The sequence below is a fragment of the Amblyomma americanum genome, chromosome 3 (assembly GCF_052857255.1).
Source record: "Amblyomma americanum isolate KBUSLIRL-KWMA chromosome 3, ASM5285725v1, whole genome shotgun sequence".
Taxonomy (NCBI): Eukaryota; Metazoa; Arthropoda; class Arachnida; order Ixodida; family Ixodidae; genus Amblyomma; species Amblyomma americanum.
In genome coordinates this window covers 179,748,091-179,771,528 of record NC_135499.1, presented here as the reverse complement: position 1 = coordinate 179,771,528, position 23,438 = coordinate 179,748,091, and the positions used below count along the sequence as shown (strand labels likewise).

At 48.6% G+C, this 23,438-nt stretch overlaps 1 protein-coding gene across 2 annotated transcripts in view; it reads right to left on the bottom strand.

Annotated features, from left to right (window-relative positions):
• Positions 1–8,696: 8,696 nt before the first annotated feature.
• LOC144123506 (uncharacterized) overlaps positions 8,697–23,438 on the bottom strand; it is a 33,088-nt gene continuing 18,346 nt past the window's right edge. The window contains exons 1-3 of one of the 2 annotated variants that reach the window (XM_077656323.1): positions 14,014–14,051; positions 12,215–12,385; positions 8,697–11,183 (exon numbers count right to left, since the gene is read on the bottom strand). In XM_077656323.1, the coding sequence (XP_077512449.1) occupies positions 10,752–11,183; positions 12,215–12,385; positions 14,014–14,025 (615 nt within the window). In that variant the 5' untranslated portion in view covers positions 14,026–14,051 and the 3' untranslated portion in view covers positions 8,697–10,751. Of the gene's footprint in view, positions 11,184–12,214; positions 12,386–14,013; positions 14,052–23,438 lie in introns of those variants that run through there. The other variant, XM_077656322.1, reaches the window with a different exon arrangement.

The window sequence follows — 23,438 nt, the reverse complement described above, 5'->3', positions numbered from 1 at the left end:
GAAGTTGTTCGGCTCTTCGTGGCCATGCGGATACACATTTGTCTGTAAAGTTTCGAGACTGATTTATTTACTTCTCTAGAAATGATTCCCCAAAACAAAAATGGTGATGCGTATGTGTACGCAGTCTTTTCGGGCTAACCTTAGCTATTTATGTTAATTGCTGTGGCAGCCGCCAGATGGCGCTACAAATAGAAAAATACGTTGTCACTAGTCTGCGCATTCTGCTGTGAGTGAATGTGGAGAGATGGACGTCCATCTCGAACAGCGTGTAAATAAAAAATTCTGTGTGAAGCTTGGCAAGACAGCCACACAGACGTATGAGCTCTTCCGGGTCGCTTACGGCAACGAGATATCCCGGGCGCGAGATTTTGAGCGGCACAAGAGGTTCGTTTCGGGGCGAACGTCGGTGGAAGACAACACAAGGCAGAGGCGCCCTTCAACCTCACGGAAAGAAAACAACGTGGCTCGGATCAGGGAAATCGTACAGCAAGACCGCACCATTACAGTCCGCATGCTATCAGATGTTCTCGACGTTAGTAAGGCAGCATGCCATCAAAGTTTGCGTGAGGACTTGGGGAAACGAAAGCTGATTGCCAGGATTGACTTGGGCCGCACTCTCTCACACTGGACCAGAAGGACACGCGGGCATTAGTGAGCTCTGATTTGCTCTCCGAGGCAAAGAAGGACGCTGCATTCGTCTACAGCATCATTGCTGAAGACGAAACATGGTGTTTTCAATACCACCCTCAAAGAAGCAGAGCGCCGAATGGTGGTCCGCAAGCTCTCCGGCGTCGAGAAAGGTGCGGAGATGGAAGACCAAAACAAAGACGACGCTGATAGTTTTTTCAATGCCAGAGGCGTCATACACCACGGGTTCGTCCCACATGGGCAGACGGTGAATCAGGAGTTTTATATCCGCTTGCTCCAACACATGCGTGATGCACTGCGACGCCGTCGCCCTGACTTATGGGCATGTGGACAATGGAGCCTTCTCCACGATAACGCAAGGCCACACACTGCTCTCAGCGTGATAAAATTTCTCGCCAAGCACAGCATTACTGTACTTCCCTATTCGCCATACTCGCCTGACTTCTCCCTATACGATTTTTGTTCCTGTTTCGTCGTGTGAAGAGAGCCCTAAAAGGTCGCTGGATGGGGAGCGGGGAGGCCATTCAAGCTGCCACAACAAAGGAGCTGACAGCCCTGCCAAAAGAAGCGTTTTCCAACTGTTTCCAAGGCCTTAAGAAGCGTTGAAAGTTGCGTATAGACGGCAAGGGAAACTATTTCGAAGGGGTACTGCACAAATAATTTCAATGTTCAAAGCATTTTTCTAATGATTCTCGGAACTTTACGGACAAAGGTTGTATCTTTCTGGCTTCGAAGGACGCATTCCTGCCACAGAAAATGCTATATAAAAACAGAAAATTTTTTTCCACGGGTTGTTTTCTTCTTTAATTATATTTTTTGATGTGGTTCTATTTATTTCATTGCTTATCAGGTATTGTGATGTATATATAAATATTAGGATTGATATTCTAGACTCATTTTGAAATGATATGTTGTTTATTTAATAATTTATGTCTACTTGTGCTACTCTATAATATACTCTTGTTCGCATACTTGCTCGCAATGATCGTGAGCAATACCTATTGATGTAAAACCATGACTGCCTTGCATAAGGGGTCATTCGCCTAGTCCCGCTGTCGAGGCAGCTTTTAGCCCTTGACGCTTTCCAGGATGCATTATTTATGCAAGAAATAAAGAACTGAATTTTTCATCCCTGGACCCGAACTCTTGACGTCAGTGATTAAAAGGATTCCGTCATCACCACCTGGAAAGGAATGATATTGCGGCATAGCCTCAGAGGTCCGCTACTAGAAAACTGCACTTATACCATAGAGGTTTGTTTGTGACAATGGCCTCTCATGGTCAAACCTGTAGTTAATTTATCACCGTTTTCTAGCTTATCGGAGCTCCATTTTCAGTAGAAGTAGGCCAGTTTTCATGGGAAAGTGGTAATCTGTCTATAAAGACAAACTTTAAATTCTGCACAATATCCGTTCAAGAATGAGGCATAGATGGTGGCCCTCATTTTCCCTCTTCGTAGTTTTGGAAAACTTTACGTTACATTGGAAACAGTTTTCGCGACTTCGTCGGGTTTTTCTGATTTCGCCACTTTCTGTCCCAAAGTGCGTCGGACTTCAGTTAACCTTTTGTTACTCAATTTTGCGTCAGCCTCAGCAGAAAGAAAAATGAGAATGTAGTGCGTGCGGCAGTCGCTTCAACGCAGCGTGTTATTCAACGCGGCCACCAATGCCGCGTTTGTTTCCTTAGTGGGCCATCGGTCAATGTCACAGTCGATAGTTGTTGGAACCTTCCGCGTTCACCCAGCCGTGGAACGCAGCGTGACGCTTTTGCATTTCCGGTCCCGGCCCCACGGGGAGCAGCATCGCGTGAGCACCAACTGAGCTTTACACAAAAGGATCAGCAGCTGATATCGGAGCACAGGCTCCACTACGACGTTGCTATTTTTGTGCGGCAACCTTACCGCTCCTAAAACACCTATTATAGCTTCCAGAAAAGGAGAAGTCGCGGATACCTACAATGCACCTCTTTTTTTCCCTGTGGATGCTACAAAGATAGAAGACAAATAGCGCAAGCACGGGCTCAAGCTCAGAGATGACACCATTATTCTTCGACCTCAGCATTCAGTGTTATCTCTTTTGACATGCGTTGAAACTCGCAAGGAAATAACAGTAAATGTACTAAAATAACCATACTTGTATATAAATATATCAATACAGTGTATGTATCTTCAAATATTTTATTTCAGGCGTACCATTTATATATATATATCGCTCACCAAGCAACGATTTTAAAAAAATAATTAACAATATACGTTCCTGTTCTTTTTTTTAACTGCAGTAACTGCGTGGACCCTTTTTCCCCCCATTGTTATAAATCTTTTGTTCACTGTGAGCGCTCACCTGTGAATTCTGACCACTGCATTGTACCGTGATCGTTGCCATTAGGGGCTCCAGGTACTACGGCCTTTGTACAATTTCTGCACTAGCAATATATACAAAAGTCTTCCCTCGCCTCCATGTCGCGCCATCTGCCGTCGCTTTTCTGTTGCTTTATATATGCGCTCAGTGTGGGCAACGCATTGTAGTTTGAATCCGTGAGCCTCATTGCTGATCGAGTAGAGAACGGGTTCACTCTCTCATAGTTAAGCAACAGAACCTGCATCTCATGAATTTATAACGGCTAAGCAAACTTGAACCATCGGCTGCTCCCGCCACTGCCGGTTTGTTTGGGTTTCGCTGAGCTAGCATCAGGAGGAGCCCAATGAGCCGCACAACTGACTCAAGCCTCCAATCTTTGAAACCCGTCCCGCACGCTCAACTTGGCACAGGTGTAGACTGTGCGTGCGTCCGCACACATAAGCCTCACGTGAGTAGCACTCAGGAGGCGGCCGCTGCCACGCCGCTGTATATATGGCACGCAGCGGGAACAACAATCAGAGGCCTCAACACCCGCTGAGTAAACGACCCGAGGCAGCCAGAAGAATTATACGGGTTACCGCGCCACCCTCGGGCTCCGCTGCTGCCCACTCGCGAACGCGTGCAGAGAGAAAGGGGCGAAAAAAAGAAAGCGACCGGGGCCGGCCATCATTTCGCCCGTGCCTACCGCGCACGGCAGCGAGCTCACGCACGTCTAGCATATACGCGAACCCGGCGACTGGCATAAGTCCGTCTGAAGGCCTCCGAGGTTCAATTGCGCAATGGGAGATTACGAGATTACGGCAGCCAGTCCTTATTATAATGCATAGCCGTTATAACACGCACGCACACGGTTATGGAGAGAGAGCGAGGTCTACCGCGGTCAGTGTCTCGCTTTCTTTCTGGCTCTGCCTCTGTGCCTGCAGTTGTGGTGCGCACAAGGCAAGGCTTCGAGCCAGCCGTGCAAGAGTTGCCTTTGTACGCCTCTTGGCCCGTGTGTACAGAGGGCGAGAGAGTGTTCGGCGTAGCAGGAGGCGATTGTGCCATAGCGTCGGCCCGGCTCCGCGAGGAAAGGCCTTCGTCGCTGAGAGACGCGGGCGGCGGTTGCCGGTGCAGCGCTGGGCTTCCTGGACACGATTCTAAAAGAAAACTGACTCGAAGGCCTCGGGCGAGAAAAAACGAGCGCGAGATTAATGACTGCCACCCGAGGCTTCCGTGCCTCCAGGCGCGATGGAGTGAAGCCGCTCTGTCTGGATTGTTTATGGCCGACGGCTGCAACAAAAAACGGAGCTGGATTCGAAAAGCAGGCTACGGGGCGTTGTAAGTTGTCTATTATGTGCTTCTATTAGACGCTGGTATGCTCGCAGCGTCCAGAAACGGTGTTTTAATTAGCTTCCTATTCGTCACCCGCCATCACGTCAAGAAAAGCACTCGTACAAGCACCAGTCCACAGAGATATTTTCGTTTTGCATAGAGCCTAGGGGTGGGTTATAATTGTGATGCATTGGAAATATCACGAACATCTCTCTACGCTGGACGTGTTCGATTGAGGTCTGTTTTTGTCTCTGCCGCGACTCTCATCTTCCCAGAGAGATATTGGGTGCAATCTCGAAGCGACAAACATGCATGGCTTCCGCGTTCCGATGTAGTGTCTTTCAGATGTAACTGATGCTGCAGGTGATATCCTAAATTATCAGAGGTCCGGAGTTCGCGTTCCAGAGGAAGAGATAACTTTTTCTTCGTTTGGGACTTCCGCACCCCTTTCGCAGTTCCTCAAAATTATTCCATCAGGAAAAGTAACAAGAGTCACTATATTACTATCCTGCTGCCACTCCAAAGCAATAAAAACTAGGAGGCAAGACTAAAACCGCATACCAAGACGGTCTTACCGGTTCATAATGAGGAACATTATAAGAATAAGGAATGGAGTGGAATAAGGAACAAAGAATGAGAATAAGCTCGAACGAAAGGCGAAAGGATGAGACCAAGGAAAGAAGAGCCTCAAACGAACCACTCACTATCAACCGCATGGTGTTGACATGAATGTGACAGAAGTCCACTCCAGTCAGCTTTTGGGGGGAAAGAGCTGGTTTTGAGAAGGAAAGGCGTGACTCGCCCTCTACTATCTTCCGCGATGTTTTTGCACTTTCTCTCAAAACGTGGAGTGGAGTTGACTTCTGTCGTATCCTTATAAACGCGGCTCTAGTGCGAAGCATAACACATAGATAACAGGACGAACAAGAAGAACGCAACGCGCAGACAATAAAAAGTGATGACGCAACAACGATCCATTCACGTGCAATATACGTCAGCTGTTCCAGGTGAAGCGCTATCCACAGGACGCTGACGCAGTCTTTCTTTCCCTCGCTCTCTCATTACGAGCGCTTCAAAAATTTTGCTTGCCCTTCACTGCCGATGCATATATGCTACTTAAGGTTTGACAAGATTCAAACAGTGGGACGCATTTGGGTATATTTCCCGCTTTTCACCTTTACATCAGCTTGCCGAGACTTAGTGAGGCTTGTTTTCCTGAGCGAACGTTCGCAATTAAAGCCGAGTGTGTACAGAGGAAAATGAAGGTTGAAAGGAAGCACAACCGCCAAGTACCGTCTTTGCCAAAGTAACGAAGCAACGTGTTCTGTTTCGTAAACTCGTGTGACGGAATGCTTATGGCACCGCTTAAGCTCTAAATCTGTGCAAGGTGAGAAGAACCCTTGTCCTCACCATTCGAGACTTTTTGGTTTCTATGGTTGCCGTAAGAGCCCCGCTATATGGCATTGAAGCAAACCCCACTGTATACCTGGTCGCTTTTGGAAAACATTGTACTTGATTCTCCGAGGTATCATACTGTGCTCATTTTTTACATGCATAAACTGTTCACACAGCACCAAGAAAATCATGCAGAAATCGGATGTGAAACGTTGAAATGTCTGCCTTTCGCAGACAAGTAAACATGGAGGTATAACTTAACAAGGTGATGGTTCGGGCTAGTGGGTATGCGTTATGTTCCATAGCGCAGCAAGAACTCAGGGGACAAACACAAGCGCTTGTGTTTGTCCCCTGAGTTCTTGCTGCGCTATGTAACCTAAAACATGGAGGGCAACCGCAAGACGGCTTGCGGAAAGAAGCATGCCCATCGCTTTGTTGAGTGCCGCAGCCAAGTGGAGTATTCCATCTATTTATCGTGTGATCTCTGCTGCATTGGACGAACTGGATTATGCATTAAGGGACTCTTAGAGATCGTGAAAATTCGCTAAGTGGATTGCGCAGTAAACATTTATCGGATCACCAATTTGAATGCGGAAAACGTATCCCAGTGTTTCAATGTTCTCCGTCCTTGAAAAAGTATCGGAAGCAAAGCACAAGGGATATTCCTGACCGCTCATGAAAACAAGCAGCGTTGAAGGTTGTGTTAGCAACGGCCCGTCCAATGCATCTAGTCGAAAGGGCTGGCGTATACTCCACTCACATTAATCATCGCTGCGTCATCACTATTTTTGGCCTGTGCCTTGTATGTTTCTTATTCCCGTTGGCTGTGCGTATATGCACGCTTGATACTGCCAGTAAACATACGCTTGTTAGACAGCGCTTCATTTGCACGTTTTCATCCGTTGTGTCCCTGCGCTCTTTCGTTCCCACTTATTGCATTAAGATTTGCGAATGTTCGTGCCGACGACTGCAGTTCAAGTTCCCAACTACCCCGGATTTCGCGAACAACAAGTGTCCTTCGCCGCTTGGGCTCACGCCCTCTAACAGAGGGTGAGATTTTGGGACCGCGGCCTAAACATTAGTGAACTAAGAGTGCCGTCAAGGCGCGGCTCAGTATTTAGGTCCACGTGTTTCAGCGCTAGACTGTAGACGCGCTGTTGGCGTACTTAGCGCTTATAGATCAGAGAACATAGACACGCCCTGTAGAACTAACTGAACTAAACTATTTAGCCCGCTTTATCCTTATCCCTACGTGTAAGGTAGCAAACCGCGTATCAACTTCTCTTCTTCTAAGCTTCTCTCTTCCTCTTTATTCAAGTTGACCAATGCCGTTGTGCGATACCATGCATCGCATTCACGCGGCAATATTTGAGCTTTTCCTTCCTTTCATTAATGTGTTATCATTAGGACGCTTATGTGAACAAAAACTCATGTCCGGCGTTAATTTTTTTTTTTTGTCGAACAGAGCAGGGTGAGAGAACAGAAAAAGAAACTTTCCATGCTCATAGACCTTTGCATCGGGCGAGGGAGTTGTCGAAACGCCTCATCCCTGGACTGACGGAAACCATTTCCGCTACTGTTTTCACCGTGTTAGCGCGAGGTGCTCACGACAGTCGAGTGAACAATATGACAGCGCACAGGGGGCCGTAACTGCAAAGGTCTATAGCCTCTAGAGGGATTCGAACCAACGGCGAGATGAACAGATCTGCTTCGCTTGCAGCTGCTTTAGACCACTCGGCCTTTCCCCCCGCGTGTTAAGCAGCCAGCACCAGTTGAAATGCCGCGTCCCTGCTTGTTGTAGCCAAACTACACCATAACTTAAACAAGATTACTGATCTGGCCACCTAAGTTGAAGAACATAGAGCGCAACTGTTTTAGCAGAATTGGACACAAATAGGTGGAGGGCTAAGAGGAAATCTCACCACAACGCGTGCATGGAACCTACTCCGGCACCTACTAGACCCAGCCCAGAGCAAAACGAACACACGCAACATAATAGCTAGACTAACACATCAACACAGACATGACACGGACACCTTTCTAGCTGCGCTAAAGGATATGCACACTACCCCGGGACAACCACGACCCCTCCCCCCCATTGCTGGAGAACCAAATGATAAATTAGATACTGCAATAACGACACCAGAAGTAAGTACAGCGCTTCAAAGGCCCAGAAACACTACGCCGGGCGAAGACCAGGTTACAAATGCGGCACTGAGAAATCTAGACGATAAATCAATCCAGCAACTAACAGACCTCTATAAGAGACACAGGGAAGAGGGCACACTCCAAGCAAAATGGACGCACGGGAAAGTAATACTAGTCCCAAAGCCCATCAAGCCAAACGCCCAGCAAATATGCTATCAATATCGCTCACCTCCAACTTGGGGAAACTTCTTGAATAGGTCATGCTAGCTCGGCAAACAGCATACGTGGATGACACGAGACAAAACACGCACACTATGGTCGGTTTCAGACCCCACTTATCTACACAGGACGCTGTGTTACAGCTAACATCAGAAGTGCTTGACCCACTTATAGCAACTCCTACTAAGGCGATATTAGCTATAGACTTGAAAAAAAGCCTTCGATAATGTACAACACACGGCAACACTACAGGCACTCATGAACATACAAACAGGTCCTAGGGTATACAACTACATAAGAGCCTTCCTCTAACACACAGTACAGCCATGGTTCATATCGATAATATACACATCTCACCCTACACACTTGCCAATGTGGGCACGCCGCAAGGCTCTGTGCCTTCTCCCTTTCTGTTAAACATCGCACTTATCCCCTTAGCTATAGAATTACAGAAAATCCCCCTTCTTTGTCAAACTTTAATATGCAGTGGCTGGCTTGTTTGTTACACATATTGACTAGTACAGCGCGGTCGGAACACGGACAAGAAACATTGACACAAACACAGGCGCTGACTGACAACATCGTTTATTGCCTTGAACTGGCTTATATAGGCCCAGTACCATGACAACACAGGAAAGGAACAACTCACGTTCCCGTGGCACAATTATCCCGTTGACACGTAACATCACCATTTACCAGGGGCAGGGGTCATCCCCCTGCACAATGCCTGCTGCACATGCCCAACCCCCCCCTACTCCGATGCGCTGAGCTCATCTGGGTGCCTGCGCACTCGGGAAATCCCGGCAACGAAGCAGCCGACTCCTTAGCCCCAGGGGCTAGAAACCGGACAAAGGCGGACCTCGTGGGGGATTTCTCGAAGGAGCGTTTGCACTCGTTTGCTGAGCGCCTAATCTGCAGGCCACCCCACCGATCCCTCACTACCAGAGAACAGTCAATCTGGCGTCGCCTGCAGACGCGAACGCTGCCTACACTAGCCAATCTTTCTAAATTAATGCCGGTACCCCCCATGCATTTTGTACTGCCACCCCAAGGCCACCCTTACCCACATCCTCCTATCATGCCCGGCGTCTCCTCCCCCATCCGGGCCGTTGCCTCTCCGAACCTGAGAGGACTGGGAAACCTTACTACGGCCAGCGGACCTGGCCAGGCAAAAGATGGCCGTCAGCCGGGCCGCATACGTCATGTACCAATACCATATGAACGTAGAGCGTGAGTGCGGTCGTGCGGAGACCCAGGAGGCCTGCGGGCCTCGAATTATCTTGCTAAATAAAGTTTTTTCCATCCATCCATCCTCTCGCGCTGTGCTTTTTATTTCGTCATCTTATTCAACTTTAATTCGTGAACGAGTGAGTCCAAACGTAGCAGCTGCAGGCACTTGGACTCACCACCCCTCTTTTCCCACCAGCAAAAGGCGCAAGGAAAAAAAAAGGCGCAAGGAAGCGCCGTCTGCCGAGCATGGAGCAACTGACACGGACGGCGCGAAATTTGAGCCACCGCAGCGGAGTAGAAAATAACTTACATTGTCACTGCTGCGTATGAATTCAGTTCATGAAAACAAAGCGCACCGAAAATCGAAGCCGGTATGCTAACGTATTCTTCTCCGCATTTATTTCATTCATCACCACGATTTTTTTTTACGATTTCCTGCGGTGCCTACTAGGTTAAGGTCTAAAACGCAGTGCGGGTACGCCAAAACGGACTTCCCTGCAGCAGTAGTCATAATCAAGCACGTTATGAGCCCAAGCGCAGTGAACCAAGACAATGAGCAATCTTGTAAGTTTATTATGCACTTTGAATACGATCCAAGTATAAGCAACGATATATTATCGGGCACAGCTCAACGTCGTCCAAATGTCAAGTGTCCTCAGCGCATGAACTCATCATCAGAGGCCTAAAATCACAACCAAAGTTCACTTGCACCCCCGCAATCGACAGCAAAGCACTGTAGTGAAGCGGAGTCCAAGCGAAGGTATAATAGCCATCGCACCCTCTTTGAAGGCCACTCAAAATTAGAGGTCTTCGTTGTTCTTCAGAAGAGAAATAGGAGAAGTAAACAGCTACAGCAGAAAAGAATAATTCACATTGCACGTCCACACTCTATGACTTTCTTCGGTACCGCTTTTCCTCTACTCGGCTATAGGCTGGTACACAGAGCACATATATGATAGGTACAGTGACAAAGAATAGCACACCACGCTTGCCTAACAGAATCACGACAGATTCTCTAAAAACTGAGCTTAGAGCATTCTCGGAAACGTAGGTATACATAAAGATAAACCATACTGTGTGTACGAGCATATCATCAGCATCTTAGGGTAAATACATCAGCAAGATATGCTTGCTCTGAAATGGGTGTGAATAATATTCGCTCCTGTAGTTCACTAACAATTTTTGAATATTTTAATAACATGAATGTCGAAAAAAAATTAAAGAGTTCAGAGTCATTATTTCCACGCTAGTGTCAAACTTGGTGAGCGCTCCAAGACCGATCTTCTATGTTCGCGCAGGATGTAACCAGCGATTCCTTCCACACTCGTGTTGCAGGTGGGGAAAGCAGTTTAATGAACATCACATTCTCGTCCCAAAACATTTCGATGCCCGAGTCGTCTCCGTCGAGTCACACAAGCCAGACCGTCATTGTCCATCCCCTCCTTATAAATACTTGGGCCCGTAAGCGAGCGGGCGCGCCGGTGCGGCGACCACCGGCGCCGCATATTTCGCTGGCGCCGCGTAGACTGCAGCTGGGACAGCAGGCTTGGCGTACGCCGCGTACGGCGCCGGCGCCACTGGCACGGCGGCCTTGTATGGGGCTGGGGCGGCCACCGGGGCGGCCTGCAGCGGGGCGGCGTTGTAGAGGGCGCCCGCGGTCTGACCGTGGGCGGTGCCGGGCTCGTTGGTGTCGATGGCGGCGCGGAAGCCGGCGGCATCGGCGACGTACTGGACGTGGCGGTAGATGCCCTTGGCGTCGGCGTAGCCGTACGAGCCCGTGCGCACGTTGTTCACGTCGCTAGACTCCTGGCGCTGGACGCGGGTGCCGAACTCGTCGGCCGAGTTGTAGCCGAAAGAGTAGGATTGGGCCGTCACCTGCGGGCGATCAACACGCGTTCAAGGAAGATTTTCGGCCCGATCCCGAAGTGGTGCGGGATAACGGCTTGTCAGCGCGGATAATAGTTAACGGCGTGCATTAAAGGATGGCGTTGTCTGTAATAACTCATATGCCAAAAAAAAAAATCTAGCTGTGGCTTAGCTCACACTACGTAGCGTGAACTGATAACAGAGGTAAATAACATAGCAACCGGGATTTCAGGCTCACTGCCGAACAGATGCGTCTTGACAGTAAAAGAGAGGGGAACTTCCATAAAACGCATTCCCAAAGGAACGCACGCAATAGGAAAATCAATAAAAGGTAACAAATACTGGAAAAAGACAAAAACTCAACCACCAGAGGCAGTACTCATAGTGCGAAAGATAAAAAAAAAATTATTAGTAAACAGACTTGTTAAAACTTAAATGCAGCTGTAAACGGTGATTGTTAACAAAGAACGACCATTAACGCTTTCAGTATTACCGAAATGGCAGGAGAACAGCCGTCGAGGCATGCACCTTCGCATCACTTTCCTCTCATTTCCTTTCCTTTCCTTTCTTCATATTAAGAGTCCGCACAGCTTTTCGAGAATGCCGCTTCCCCTTTCGGCAACGTGACTGCCGGGTTACACATTACCATTCCATGTTCGTTCTAACCATTTCGCTAGCTACATCGTTATGCCTTAACCAGGCACGGTGCATTTCACTACCCAGTTGTTGTGAAGAAAACGCTGATTCCGAGGAAATTATGCTTGCGTGGTGTCTAAATAATTCCAATTTATTGAAAGGACCACGTAAAATCGGACGACCGTGTCAGTACAAGTGAAACTATGGGCGGTTTGCACTCAATATGCCGCAGGTATCATGAATGTGCCCCACTCTAGCGCCAAGCTTCCTTGTTGCAATGTGGCATTAAGCGAAATAGACAGGCAATCACACCAGACAGATTTATGCCGTGCTTCTGGTTCTCCAAAATGGCACCCACTGTGACGTCACTGCAAGCCTTCGATGTAGGGCACCGTCCGACTCACCGGCACTGCTGCCGCGACTGGAGCGACAGGAGCGACTAATGCTTTGACAGGAGCAGGAGCCAGAACACGAGGCGGTGCCAGGACGGGCGCCGCCGCGTAGTACGGTGCTGGAGCGGGATGCAGGGCTCCCGCGGAGGCGGCGCCGGCCAGGCATAGCACCACGAAAGCGGCCTGCGATCCGACGGCAAACAGAGGTCCAGGACAAGTGTGGCGAACTGGGCTTGTTGGGGAAGGTTCATAATTAAAACAGCGCGAAAGACGGAACAAAAGGAGGAGACAAAACAAGCGCCGAACCATCTCCTTCTGTCCTTGTCTCCGCCTTTTGCCCTGTCTTTCGCGCTGTTTTAAGTATGCGAGCTCCAGGAACCGGCGACGGAAGGCAGAGAGTGTGTGCCCAATTCCCACTTGTGCGAAACATCTTGAATCGTGCACTCTCATGGAGGGTGTCACCGTTCAGCCAGTGTCGCCAGCTTCCTAGTGGCACCGGCAGGGACACTTTATTTTTCATTCTTTTCACACCCCTACAATAATTTCGGTCGCAAGCTCTAAAACCAGCAGCCACATGTAGAGAGCGCTTGTGCACACTCATTCGCTGTCACGTTAGTGCTTGCCAGACACATCGCCCTTATCTCTGCGCTAAGCGTTCACAGATGTATTCTGCAACTCTGCGCGCCCACTCACCTCCATATTGCTAGACCCTGATCTCACTTGATTCGTACGTACGTAGTAATAGATGAAGTGATGAATTGTGAGTTTTGCCTGGTAATGTTTGACCGCATAAGCGATGGTGCGTCTGCGGAGGGGAAGTAATTTTCGCTTTAGTCGTGAACACAAGGCTGCAATATATAATTCCGCGGACTGCAGCAACGACCACAAAACAAAGGGCCCTATTATTCAATTTAAAAACTCTGTAATTGCAGTCTTTTTCATTTCTTGCTTTTGTAGTTTTATGTGATCCTGCTCTCTAATATCCACGTTTAAAAATCTTGTAACTTGTTGGGATGGCATTTCAAAAAAATTGCGCCTCGATTGGCAGTTTTATGCAGCCACAGCGATGGAAACGAGGCTAAAGGAGGATTGCTGAATCAGTCGCTGCGTAAGGAATATCTTCAATTGCTCTCAGTTCGAGATCCTAGCTCACGACATGACGGTGGTTGCGGGGTTTTCAGGAAAAGCCCTTTACCATCTGAGTTCTCAAACACCGATGTAACATTAGAATATTCCCTGTACCGACTGTTTTCAATAGACACTGTCTGTACTCATCGAGATTAGCTCCTTCCCACAAAGCTTCTCGTGTACGTTCGGAGAACAAGCTAAAACACTGCAACGGCTTCCAAAAATGAGCTATATCTTCACACTTTCTAGCCAACGACAGAGGCGAGTAACCAATCGCCTTCGTTCTCGCAGCTTACTGTGCTGCGAAGAAGTTGTGAGAGCGAGTTTGTCGATATCGACACTTTCAAACCAGAGAGACGCCACTGCAGACACTGTCGTTGATGCTTAGTCCACTGTGATTTAACAGGTATATGCGCTACCAAATCATAATACTCACCATGTCAGTTTCACTCATTTTGCGTAAACGTCCTCAAGCACCCAGCGTAGACCCCTCCTAAGCTTCTCTGTCAACAGTACAGCCAGCATTTCCGATCCAGCTATTCGATTAAGCAAATTACGGTATAAGGGGCGCTTGGCTCTGTCCCGCCAAAGAGTGCCCGCTTGTTTGAACACCGCTCGGCGTAGGTCTGCTCATGAGCTCGACGACACCCAAGCAGCGTTGGCTCGCTGAAGTCGTCACTTACCTCGGCGAACATGTTTTCGGTGGTATTCCTCGTGCACCTCGCTCTCGCAAAGCTGTGTGGTGTCATCGCGTGCCACTTTCTTATATACAGATTTCCCTCGCAGTGGGCGCTGCGGTTTTCACTCTCGCTTCGCACCCGAAAAAATTAACGAAAACGACCCATTTCAACGGCGAACCGGGTCAGGGCGAAATTTGGGCATACGAGACACACAGGGCAGGTAGCGCACGCGCCAGGCCCCAGGGAGTCTTCATGCGCGACGGCGCAAGACAGGCAGGCACCGCCATCTGCATTTTAAAGCGCCGCATTGAGCAGCGACGCGAGGTGAGAAGCGACGGCAAAAAAAAATGAAATGCGGGCATGGCGAGGGCGCAAAGTGTCCGCATTTGTCATCGGGACGAGGAGAAAGCGGCCAGAGTTGCACCCGGTGCGAACCGATTCTTGGTTGTTTCTGAACGTCGAACACAGTCCGCAGAGTGACAGTTCGTGTTTGGGCCTTGGAGGTTTACCAGGATCCTTTTAAGAGTTTTGAGAGTTTCCAAGAGTTTTGAGATGGGGAAGCCGTGACTGCACTTTCAGTTCCACAAAAGGGCCGCTTTCGGGCCAGTTTAAGGCCGAGCGTCGGCGTAATAATAATAATAATAATAATTGGTTTTTTGGGGAAAGGAAATGGCGCAGTATCTGTCTCATATATCGTTGGACACCTGAACCGCGCCGTAAGGGAAGGGTAAAGGAGGGAGTGAAAGAAGAAAGGAAGAGAGAGGTGCCGTAGTGGAGGGCTCCGGAATAATTTCGACCACGTGGGGATCTTTAACGTGCACTGACATCGCACAGCACACGGGCGCCTTAGCGTTTTTCCTCCATAAAAACGTAGCCGCCGCGGTCGGGTTCGAACCCGGGAACTCCGGATCAGTAGTCGAGCGCCCTAACCCCTGAGCCACCGCGGCGGGTCATCGGCGTAAGCTGAGAAAATGAAAAATGGAAATGTAAAATTTCAGCTACCCTCATAATTTTGCTGCTCAGTTTAACATAGAGCTAAGTGGAAGTGGTGCACATTTCACACCTTTCAAAGTAATACTGTTGACATGATAGTAATTCTAAATCTTCAATGACCATCTCCAGGCTTTCGTTACAGCTTTTCGCCTTTTTGATGTGAAGACACAACATATTTGCCGAAAAGTAACATACCATTCAATGAGAATCGTCTTCGCCACTATAAAAATGTAGAAAATCCTGCGCTAATTCCGAAATGTGGGCTGTCAGAAAATCCCAAGAAACACATTCTCTAATATATTTTATTTAATGAGAATAAATATGCGGAATTGTTGCAGCCTGATAGTGATTCCTATGGGGTTCAAGCCTTGCATTGTGTTCTCGCACTTATATATGGCGAAAGGAAATTAAAACTTCAAACCGGTTCTAGAAAATTTTGGAGTGACTGCTTGTTTTCGTTATGTTGATTGCGCATCACTTCCGGGCTATGCTTTCTTGCTGAGTAGACAGGCAAGGTGGACACTAAATCAATCACACATGCCTTCCTATGTGTCTTTGTTGGTGTGCAATTTACACGTGAGCTTCCCGATGGGTCAGCATTCCGGTTACTATGTCTTTAAATCACGGAAGTGTTCTGCATACTTGTTGGCAGTACAACAGCAAAGGAAAAACTCCATCTGCAATGGACTTATATGTGCTGATCACCTGAAGGCAGTCTTGCTTTCTTTTTCTAGTTACGTTTTTGCTATCGTCAAAACCGTTCCCCATTGCTTTTCTGAGGCTGTATTAACTGTTTGATGTGATCGGTTTGAAACACTTCAGAAAACAAAAATTTTGCTACATATCAAAAGAACGAACCATCATCCTCAATATTTCCATAACGGTGCCTTACAATTTTCCAACATTTTTTTCCGAGAATGTTGGACATGAGCGAGATAATTGCATACTCTGCATATTCCAGGATATATGCGTGAAAATATTTAGAGTGTACCCAAAAGTCCTCGAGAACATGATGGTGAAGTAGGAGGAACTAATGTTTAATAAGGTGGTAATGCTCATTAGCATCCACCCAAGCGCAGATATACAACAAAGAGAAGAATTTCATCAGAAATTTTGCAGTTGAAGAAGGATTCATCCTCATCCGCGGTTTTCTGATCCTGCATTTTTTTCAACCGAGGAATTCCACTGAGTGTTTAAAATCCATAAAGGAGAAAAATAGCGGCAACAATAGTGAAGGCTTTAAAATATTTAAAACACAAAGAAATAAAAGAAACTACCAGTGGCGCAAAAGGTCGATATGTTTCTTTGAAAACGTCCACAGGGCCGACGCAGTAAAAGGAGAGGTGTAGTCTGCAAGCGAATAAATGCTCTCATATATCTCAGTTACACAATCCCCTTCCGTCCACAAATATAATCTGCAGAAGAACGGTCATGGGTGAGAAGCTAGGCTCTGCTTTCAATGATTATTTTTATTTTAACGCGACAGCGTTAAGGAGCTGGTGTCGCACAAAAGCCGGTGTCGTCGGCGTTGGCCGTGGGCGAAAAATGGCGCATTTCGGTGGACACCTGAGCCGCGCCGTAAGGGAAGGGATTTTCCTTCCCTTACGGCGCGGTACGGGTGTCAAGCGAGAATTCTGAGACAGGCGTAATTTCTTTTCCTTAAAACCAGTTTTCATTTCATTTTCCTTCCCTTACGGCCCGGTTCGGGTGTCCACCGAGATATGTGAGACAGGCGTCCCTTCCTTAAATTGTCCAACGGGCCACACGTCGCGCCTAACGGGCGATGGCGTTCTGTGCACTCCTTGGCAACACTTCAACACGCTGTCGCCTCTCACTCTTAAAAACGAAACTTAAGCGTCGTCCAAATTTTTGTCGGCATTGCTAACAGCCCTTATGACCCTGACTCTAGGAACCGAATGAGACATAGTACGTGACAAAGTGTTTTGTTATCTCCAGTATTTGCGGTAGAATTTAGAGCTATATATTTGTCCCTAAAGACAAGAAAAAAGTGTGATGTTAATGGATTACAAACAGATCCAGTAAAGCATGTTGTTGAAATCATGAATCCCATCTTAACCCAAATAACAAATTGGGACTTTTGTCAAGCGTGGTCCCCGAAAGAACTAAAGGGACACTGAGGAGAAATTGAAGTTGGCTTGTATCGATAGAATACCAGCTACTGATCACAAAAACGCCGCTCTTACTGAAAACAAAGCTCTTGTAAGGTAGAAAATAGCAAGAACCAAAATACAGGTATCGCCGCCACAGGCCAATCTCGCAAGTACAAGCGTGATGACGCCATAGGACAAGAACCGCCACCTTGGAGGAATTTTCCTTCCTACATGTCGCGCGAATCTCTGAGGCTGACAAAAGTAGGTTGCGCGGTTCAGTATTGAAGTAAGTTTTGTTTTAAAACCAAAAGTGCACTTTTATCACACAAGGAAGGCAGGCAAAAGACAACCTGAATGTTGGAAGCAAAGAAAACCGATGCTTGGCGGCGCCACAGGCGGCCAGGAAAGTTTCGATTTGTTATGGCGCTTCGCGTCTATGAGCTTTGCGGGCCCCGTGGTTTTGTTTTTGACGCGCCTCTATTTACAAGCGCCGAACAGCAGAGGAACTCCAAGTGCCGCTTCAAGTGCTAGTTAACCTTTGAAGGAGCCTGTTAAGGCTCGATGAAAAGCTATGATGGCACGATGGTCGGTGATCGCACAAGGCAGCACTTGTGTATTCGCACGCTCGCCCGGCGAAACATTCCCGGCTGTGCCAGGCAACTTCAAACTACTTAACGGAAATCGTTTATTAGGGACGGGAGACAAGGTACAAGGCAATTCAGAAAAATTGCTGATCACCTAGCTCTGTTAAGCCAGAATATACCTAGCGAAAGCGCGGAGATTTCTGCATCAGAAGAAAGCATTCACTAGATGCGCCTTTATTGATAGCTGTTTCTTGAGCCGTCGTGATGGAGTGGTAGCGTCTCCGCCTCGAAACGCCGAAGGCCCTGGTTCGATTCCGAACCTCGCCTCGGTACAGGAGTTCTTTTTTATTATTATTCAGTGAGTGTGTGTGTGTGGGGGGGGGGGGGGGGGGGTTTTCAGTGGCTCCCATAGATGCCGCCGCCGAATACGTAATTGGTTAGCGTTTAAGCGCGGGCTCTGTTAAGGCGCGTTTATGCTGCGGCGAGGCGCGCGCGCGCTGCACGGCGAAGTCACGTCGGTCAAATCGAGACCCTCTATACTCCAACTGCGCTTGACCGCCGACGCGTTCGGCGGCTTCGGCGCACTCAGACCGCACTGGCGGTGAGACTTGGAGCATGTCTATTTCGCGCCGAGTGCGCCGACGGCCCGGCCAGACTGATTCGGCTCCGCGGCGAAGTGCACGTTTTGACGTAATTAAATAGCTTCGGCAGTTGGGCGGAGCTGTTCTGTTCGAGCTCGTCTAATTTAATCCATTCACAGTACATATCTGAAGGTACATGCAAGTGGACGAGAGAGCCCGATCCAGTGAACCCGTTGGATCTAGCGGAAGCCGTTGAAGCGTCGTGCGCCGGCTTTAGTTTCAAGCCGCCAACTTTAAACCCGACCGCCCTTGAGCACCCATCCGTTTTTTGTGGCAAAAAATAAATAAGTAACTTGGCCCTTGCAACCGTGGGAGACCTCGACGCCGCCTGCTGCGCCGTGCAACCGCACCGTTCAAGGAATCACAATCCGTTGGCCCCAAAGCCCCGGCCAGCCTCCGTTGGGCGCAATGCGCCAACCTTGTCCTGGCCCCTCGCGACTCCCCGCACTGGTGTTATGACATTTAGTTTGCAACGGCTGCTCACTGAGGAAGGGGGAAACGACCCGCCGGCGCCTAACCTAACCGTGCCCCCTCAAAAGCATCGCTCGCTCTGTGGGGCGGAGGTCGCTGAAATGCAGGCAGTAGTCTTTACGAAACTACGTCGTCGGGTTCGGGAACGGGATCCATCGTAACGCTGGCAAGACGCCGGTGCAAACTTAAACGAAGCGACAGTAGTGACCCCCGATAGATGCATTCAACGTGCGGCGGCGGTAGCTTTCATTTCGACAGCTGCTAAACCGCACCGCTAGCCGCCAGAAATTACGGAGTCTCCGTTTACGTCACATTCCACGTCCCTCCGTCCTGTGGCGCCATAAGAGTTCTCCGTGCCGTCATAAGAGTTCTCGAGTTTGAATCGGAGCGGCGGGAAACAATTTTTCAACTTCGAATCCAAATTTCTTTGAAATAAATGCATCTTTCGCTCCGGGACAAGCGGCAACAAAGCCATGAAATGCCGAACTATCAGATTTTGCTAACAAAAAAAATTTGATATGGTTCTCCTCAGTGTCCCTTTAAGGCCGATACGTTACTTGTCCAACTACCGGCCGATATCCGGGCTCCTTGTTTTTTCTAAAGTAATTGATTAGCTGCTGCGCAAAATAATGAGTACCTTTTTAAGCACAATACCATCCTTACACTTTTCACTTTGACTTCGCTAAAAAACGTACTACATGGGGTGCACTACTTCTGCGAATAGAATGAATGTTAAAAGCATTTAAACACGATCAGTTCCTACTAGTAATGTTTATTAAATATTCAAACGCATTTCATCCTATCGAGCACGTGCCTCAGACTGAAAAAGTTTAAAACTGGATTTAGAACAGCCAAGAGTGGTGTTTTACAGAGTAGTAGTCTGGCACCTTTATGATTTAACACTGCAGTAATGAAATAAGTAAAGTTGATCCAATTTCAGGCTACAAAATTTTATGCTGGCGATGCAATCTGTCTCTAGCTGGCCCATTGTTACCTAAACTCGAAATCAAAGTCAATAATCCACCTGCATGGTAAAACAATTAGACCACCTCCAGCACATTTATCATCAATGTGTTCAAGCCGAATGCCGTTATATTTCGTCTGCGAAACAAGATGGCATAAATTGACATATTCCTGAGCTTTATCACTCATAACACCGTCGCGACCCAGCTGGCGACACGACCTTAGACCAGCCGATGACCCCACAAAAAATTGGCAGTGGCTTAGCTCGGCTATGCCAGGATATACGTAGCGAGAGGAACGTTTCCCTGGCTGAGCTTGTTGTGGTCACTGTATGTTTAGCAATGAGAGACATTGGGTATGCACATCTTTTATCCATTTTGCTTGACAGAGACGAAGACTGCCCGATGATCTGTGAAGTAGCATGCAGCGAAGCGGTCTCAATTTTGTCGATACAGTATTTCGATTCGGCACAGCCTCTTTAGTATAAAGCCCTATAGTATTTCTCCAATGTGTAGTCTGGACGTGAGGGTCCGAAGATAAATTAAAGCCAAACTTTCCTTTCATACACTAAGAGAGTCCTGTTTCCTGTTGAAATCCCCCAAAGTCACACACAACTGTGAAACCGTGCCGTAGGCTGGTATACACGTGGCGACCACATCAATCGTCTGCTTGACAGATGTTCCCAGTGCCACGTAGACTCCTTGGATGATAATGCCGCTTTCCAAAAACCGAACACAGCAGACTTCACCATTATTCATCGCGATCGAAGGGAGATGTCTGAGAGCGGTGATACCTTGTTTCACGTACACGCAGACTCTAGCGTTCTTATTGGGTTCAAGCCAACTGCCAGGCGACAACCTCAGGATCGGGAGAGTTAATCTTCTCTTGTCTATACCGCCGTTTAGCAGCAGCTGGACTCTCCTTTTCTGCATGCATGTCAAACGTTGTGATACAGACGCCCACTACATCTCCGTCTTTAATACGCAATCCTGCCCATGCTACGCGGGGATCGGGGGATAGAGCGACGTGCGGCGAAGCGGCGACGAAGAACGCGGCGCAGCTGTGGGGTCTCTCTGGTTACCATGGTATCGGCGCATGCGCACAATTGCTCATCCGCGTGACGTCACGCTCGGCTTTGATGGTGTAGCGGGCGCGCGGCCGCGGCGACAGCGAAGTGCACGCCGCACTTTCCTCCTCTTCGGTTGCCATGGCAACGGCACATGCGCACATCTGCCCTCTCCCATGTTTCGCGAAATGCTCGACTGGTAGCCCAGTGTAGCTCTCGCTACAAAAAGGATGCCTTGCTGGGAAAGTACCAGCGGAATATTCTCATGCCTGGCTCGGTGCGAATGACCCTCCCATTGACTGGTTGCCGGAGAAGGACGCCTGGAGCAGCGACCGACGATGGACAAGGGAATAAAGGAATGGCGCCTTCGAGTAATTAGCCGTATCCGTCGGGAGCCGGCCCGACCGGAGAGAGCTCGCCGCAGTTGAGGCCTGCGGCGCCAGAAAGATCCCACGTGTTTTCGATGGACACGTTGCCGCTTGCAGTACTGTTGCTACACCGTAGGAAATAGCAGCGGACTTGCGTTTTCTCCTCGCCCACACCCACGGGTCGACTCTGCAACGAGTGACTGCTTGCTACGTGCTGTGCAACTTCCCATCTTCGAGAAATGTGCCTGGCGTTGGATTGGCCACCGCCTGATGAAAGGGTGGGACCTTAGGGGATTTAAGGACCGTGCTGAGTGAGAAAGGACTCTCTGGGCAATGGCGACGAATACGTAATTGGTTAGCGTTTAAGCGCGGGCTCTGTTAAGGCGCGTTTATGCTGCGGCGAGGCGCGCGCGCGCTGCACGGCGAAGTCACGTCGGTCAAATCGAGACCCTCTATACTCCAACTGCGCTTGACCGCCGACGCGTTCGGCGGCTTCGGCGCACTCAGACCGCACTGGCGGGGAGACTTGGAGCATGTCTATTTCGCGCCGAGTGCGCCGACGGCCCGGCCAGACTGATTCGGCTCCGCGGCGAAGTGCACGTTTTGACGTAATTAAATAGCTTCGGCAGTTGGGCGGAGCTGTTCTGTTCGAGCTCGTCTAATTTAATCCATTCACAGTACATATCTGAAGGTACATGCAAGTGGACGAGAGAGCCCGATCCAGTGAACCCGTTGGATCTAGCGGAAGCCGTTGAAGCGTCGTGCGCCGGCTTTAGTTTCAAGCCGCCAACTTTAAACCCGACCGCCCTTGAGCACCCATCCGTTTTTTGTGGCAAAAAATAAATAAGTAACTTGGCCCTTGCAACCGTGGGAGACCTCGACGCCGCCTGCTGCGCCGTGCAACCGCACCGTTCAAGGAATCACAATCCGTTGGCCCCAAAGCCCCGGCCAGCCTCCGTTGGGCGCAATGCGCCAACCTTGTCCTGGCCCCTCGCGACTCCCCGCACTGGTGTTATGACATTTAGTTTGCAACGGCTGCTCACTGAGGAAGGGGGAAACGACCCGCCGGCGCCTAACCTAACCGTGCCCCCTCAAAAGCATCGCTCGCTCTGTGGGGCGGAGGTCGCTGAAATGCAGGCAGTAGTCTTTACGAAACTACGTCGTCGGGTTCGGGAACGGGATCCATCGTAACGCTGGCAAGACGCCGGTGCAAACTTAAACGAAGCGACAGTAGTGACCCCCGATAGATGCATTCAACGTGCGGCGGCGGTAGCTTTCATTTCGACAGCTGCTAAACCGCACCGCTAGCCGCCAGAAATTACGGAGTCTCCGTTTACGTCACATTCCACGTCCCTCCGTCCTGTGGCGCCATAAGAGTTCTCCGTGCCGTCATAAGAGTTCTCGAGTTTGAATCGGAGCGGCGGGAAACAATTTTTCAACTTCGAATCCAAATTTCTTTGAAATAAATGCATCTTTCGCTCCGGGACAAGCGGCAACAAAGCCATGAAATGCCGAACTATCAGATTTTGCTAACAAAAAAAATTTGATATGGTTCTCCTCAGTGTCCCTTTAAGGCCGATACGTTACTTGTCCAACTACCGGCCGATATCCGGGCTCCTTGTTTTTTCTAAAGTAATTGATTAGCTGCTGCGCAAAATAATGAGTACCTTTTTAAGCACAATACCATCCTTACACTTTTCACTTTGACTTCGCTAAAAAACGTACTACATGGGGTGCACTACTTCTGCGAATAGAATGAATGTTAAAAGCATTTAAACACGATCAGTTCCTACTAGTAATGTTTATTAAATATTCAAACGCATTTCATCCTATCGAGCACGTGCCTCAGACTGAAAAAGTTTAAAACTGGATTTAGAACAGCCAAGAGTGGTGTTTTACAGAGTAGTAGTCTGGCACCTTTATGATTTAACACTGCAGTAATGAAATAAGTAAAGTTGATCCAATTTCAGGCTACAAAATTTTATGCTGGCGATGCAATCTGTCTCTAGCTGGCCCATTGTTACCTAAACTCGAAATCAAAGTCAATAATCCACCTGCATGGTAAAACAATTAGACCACCTCCAGCACATTTATCATCAATGTGTTCAAGCCGAATGCCGTTATATTTCGTCTGCGAAACAAGATGGCATAAATTGACATATTCCTGAGCTTTATCACTCATAACACCGTCGCGACCCAGCTGGCGACACGACCTTAGACCAGCCGATGAC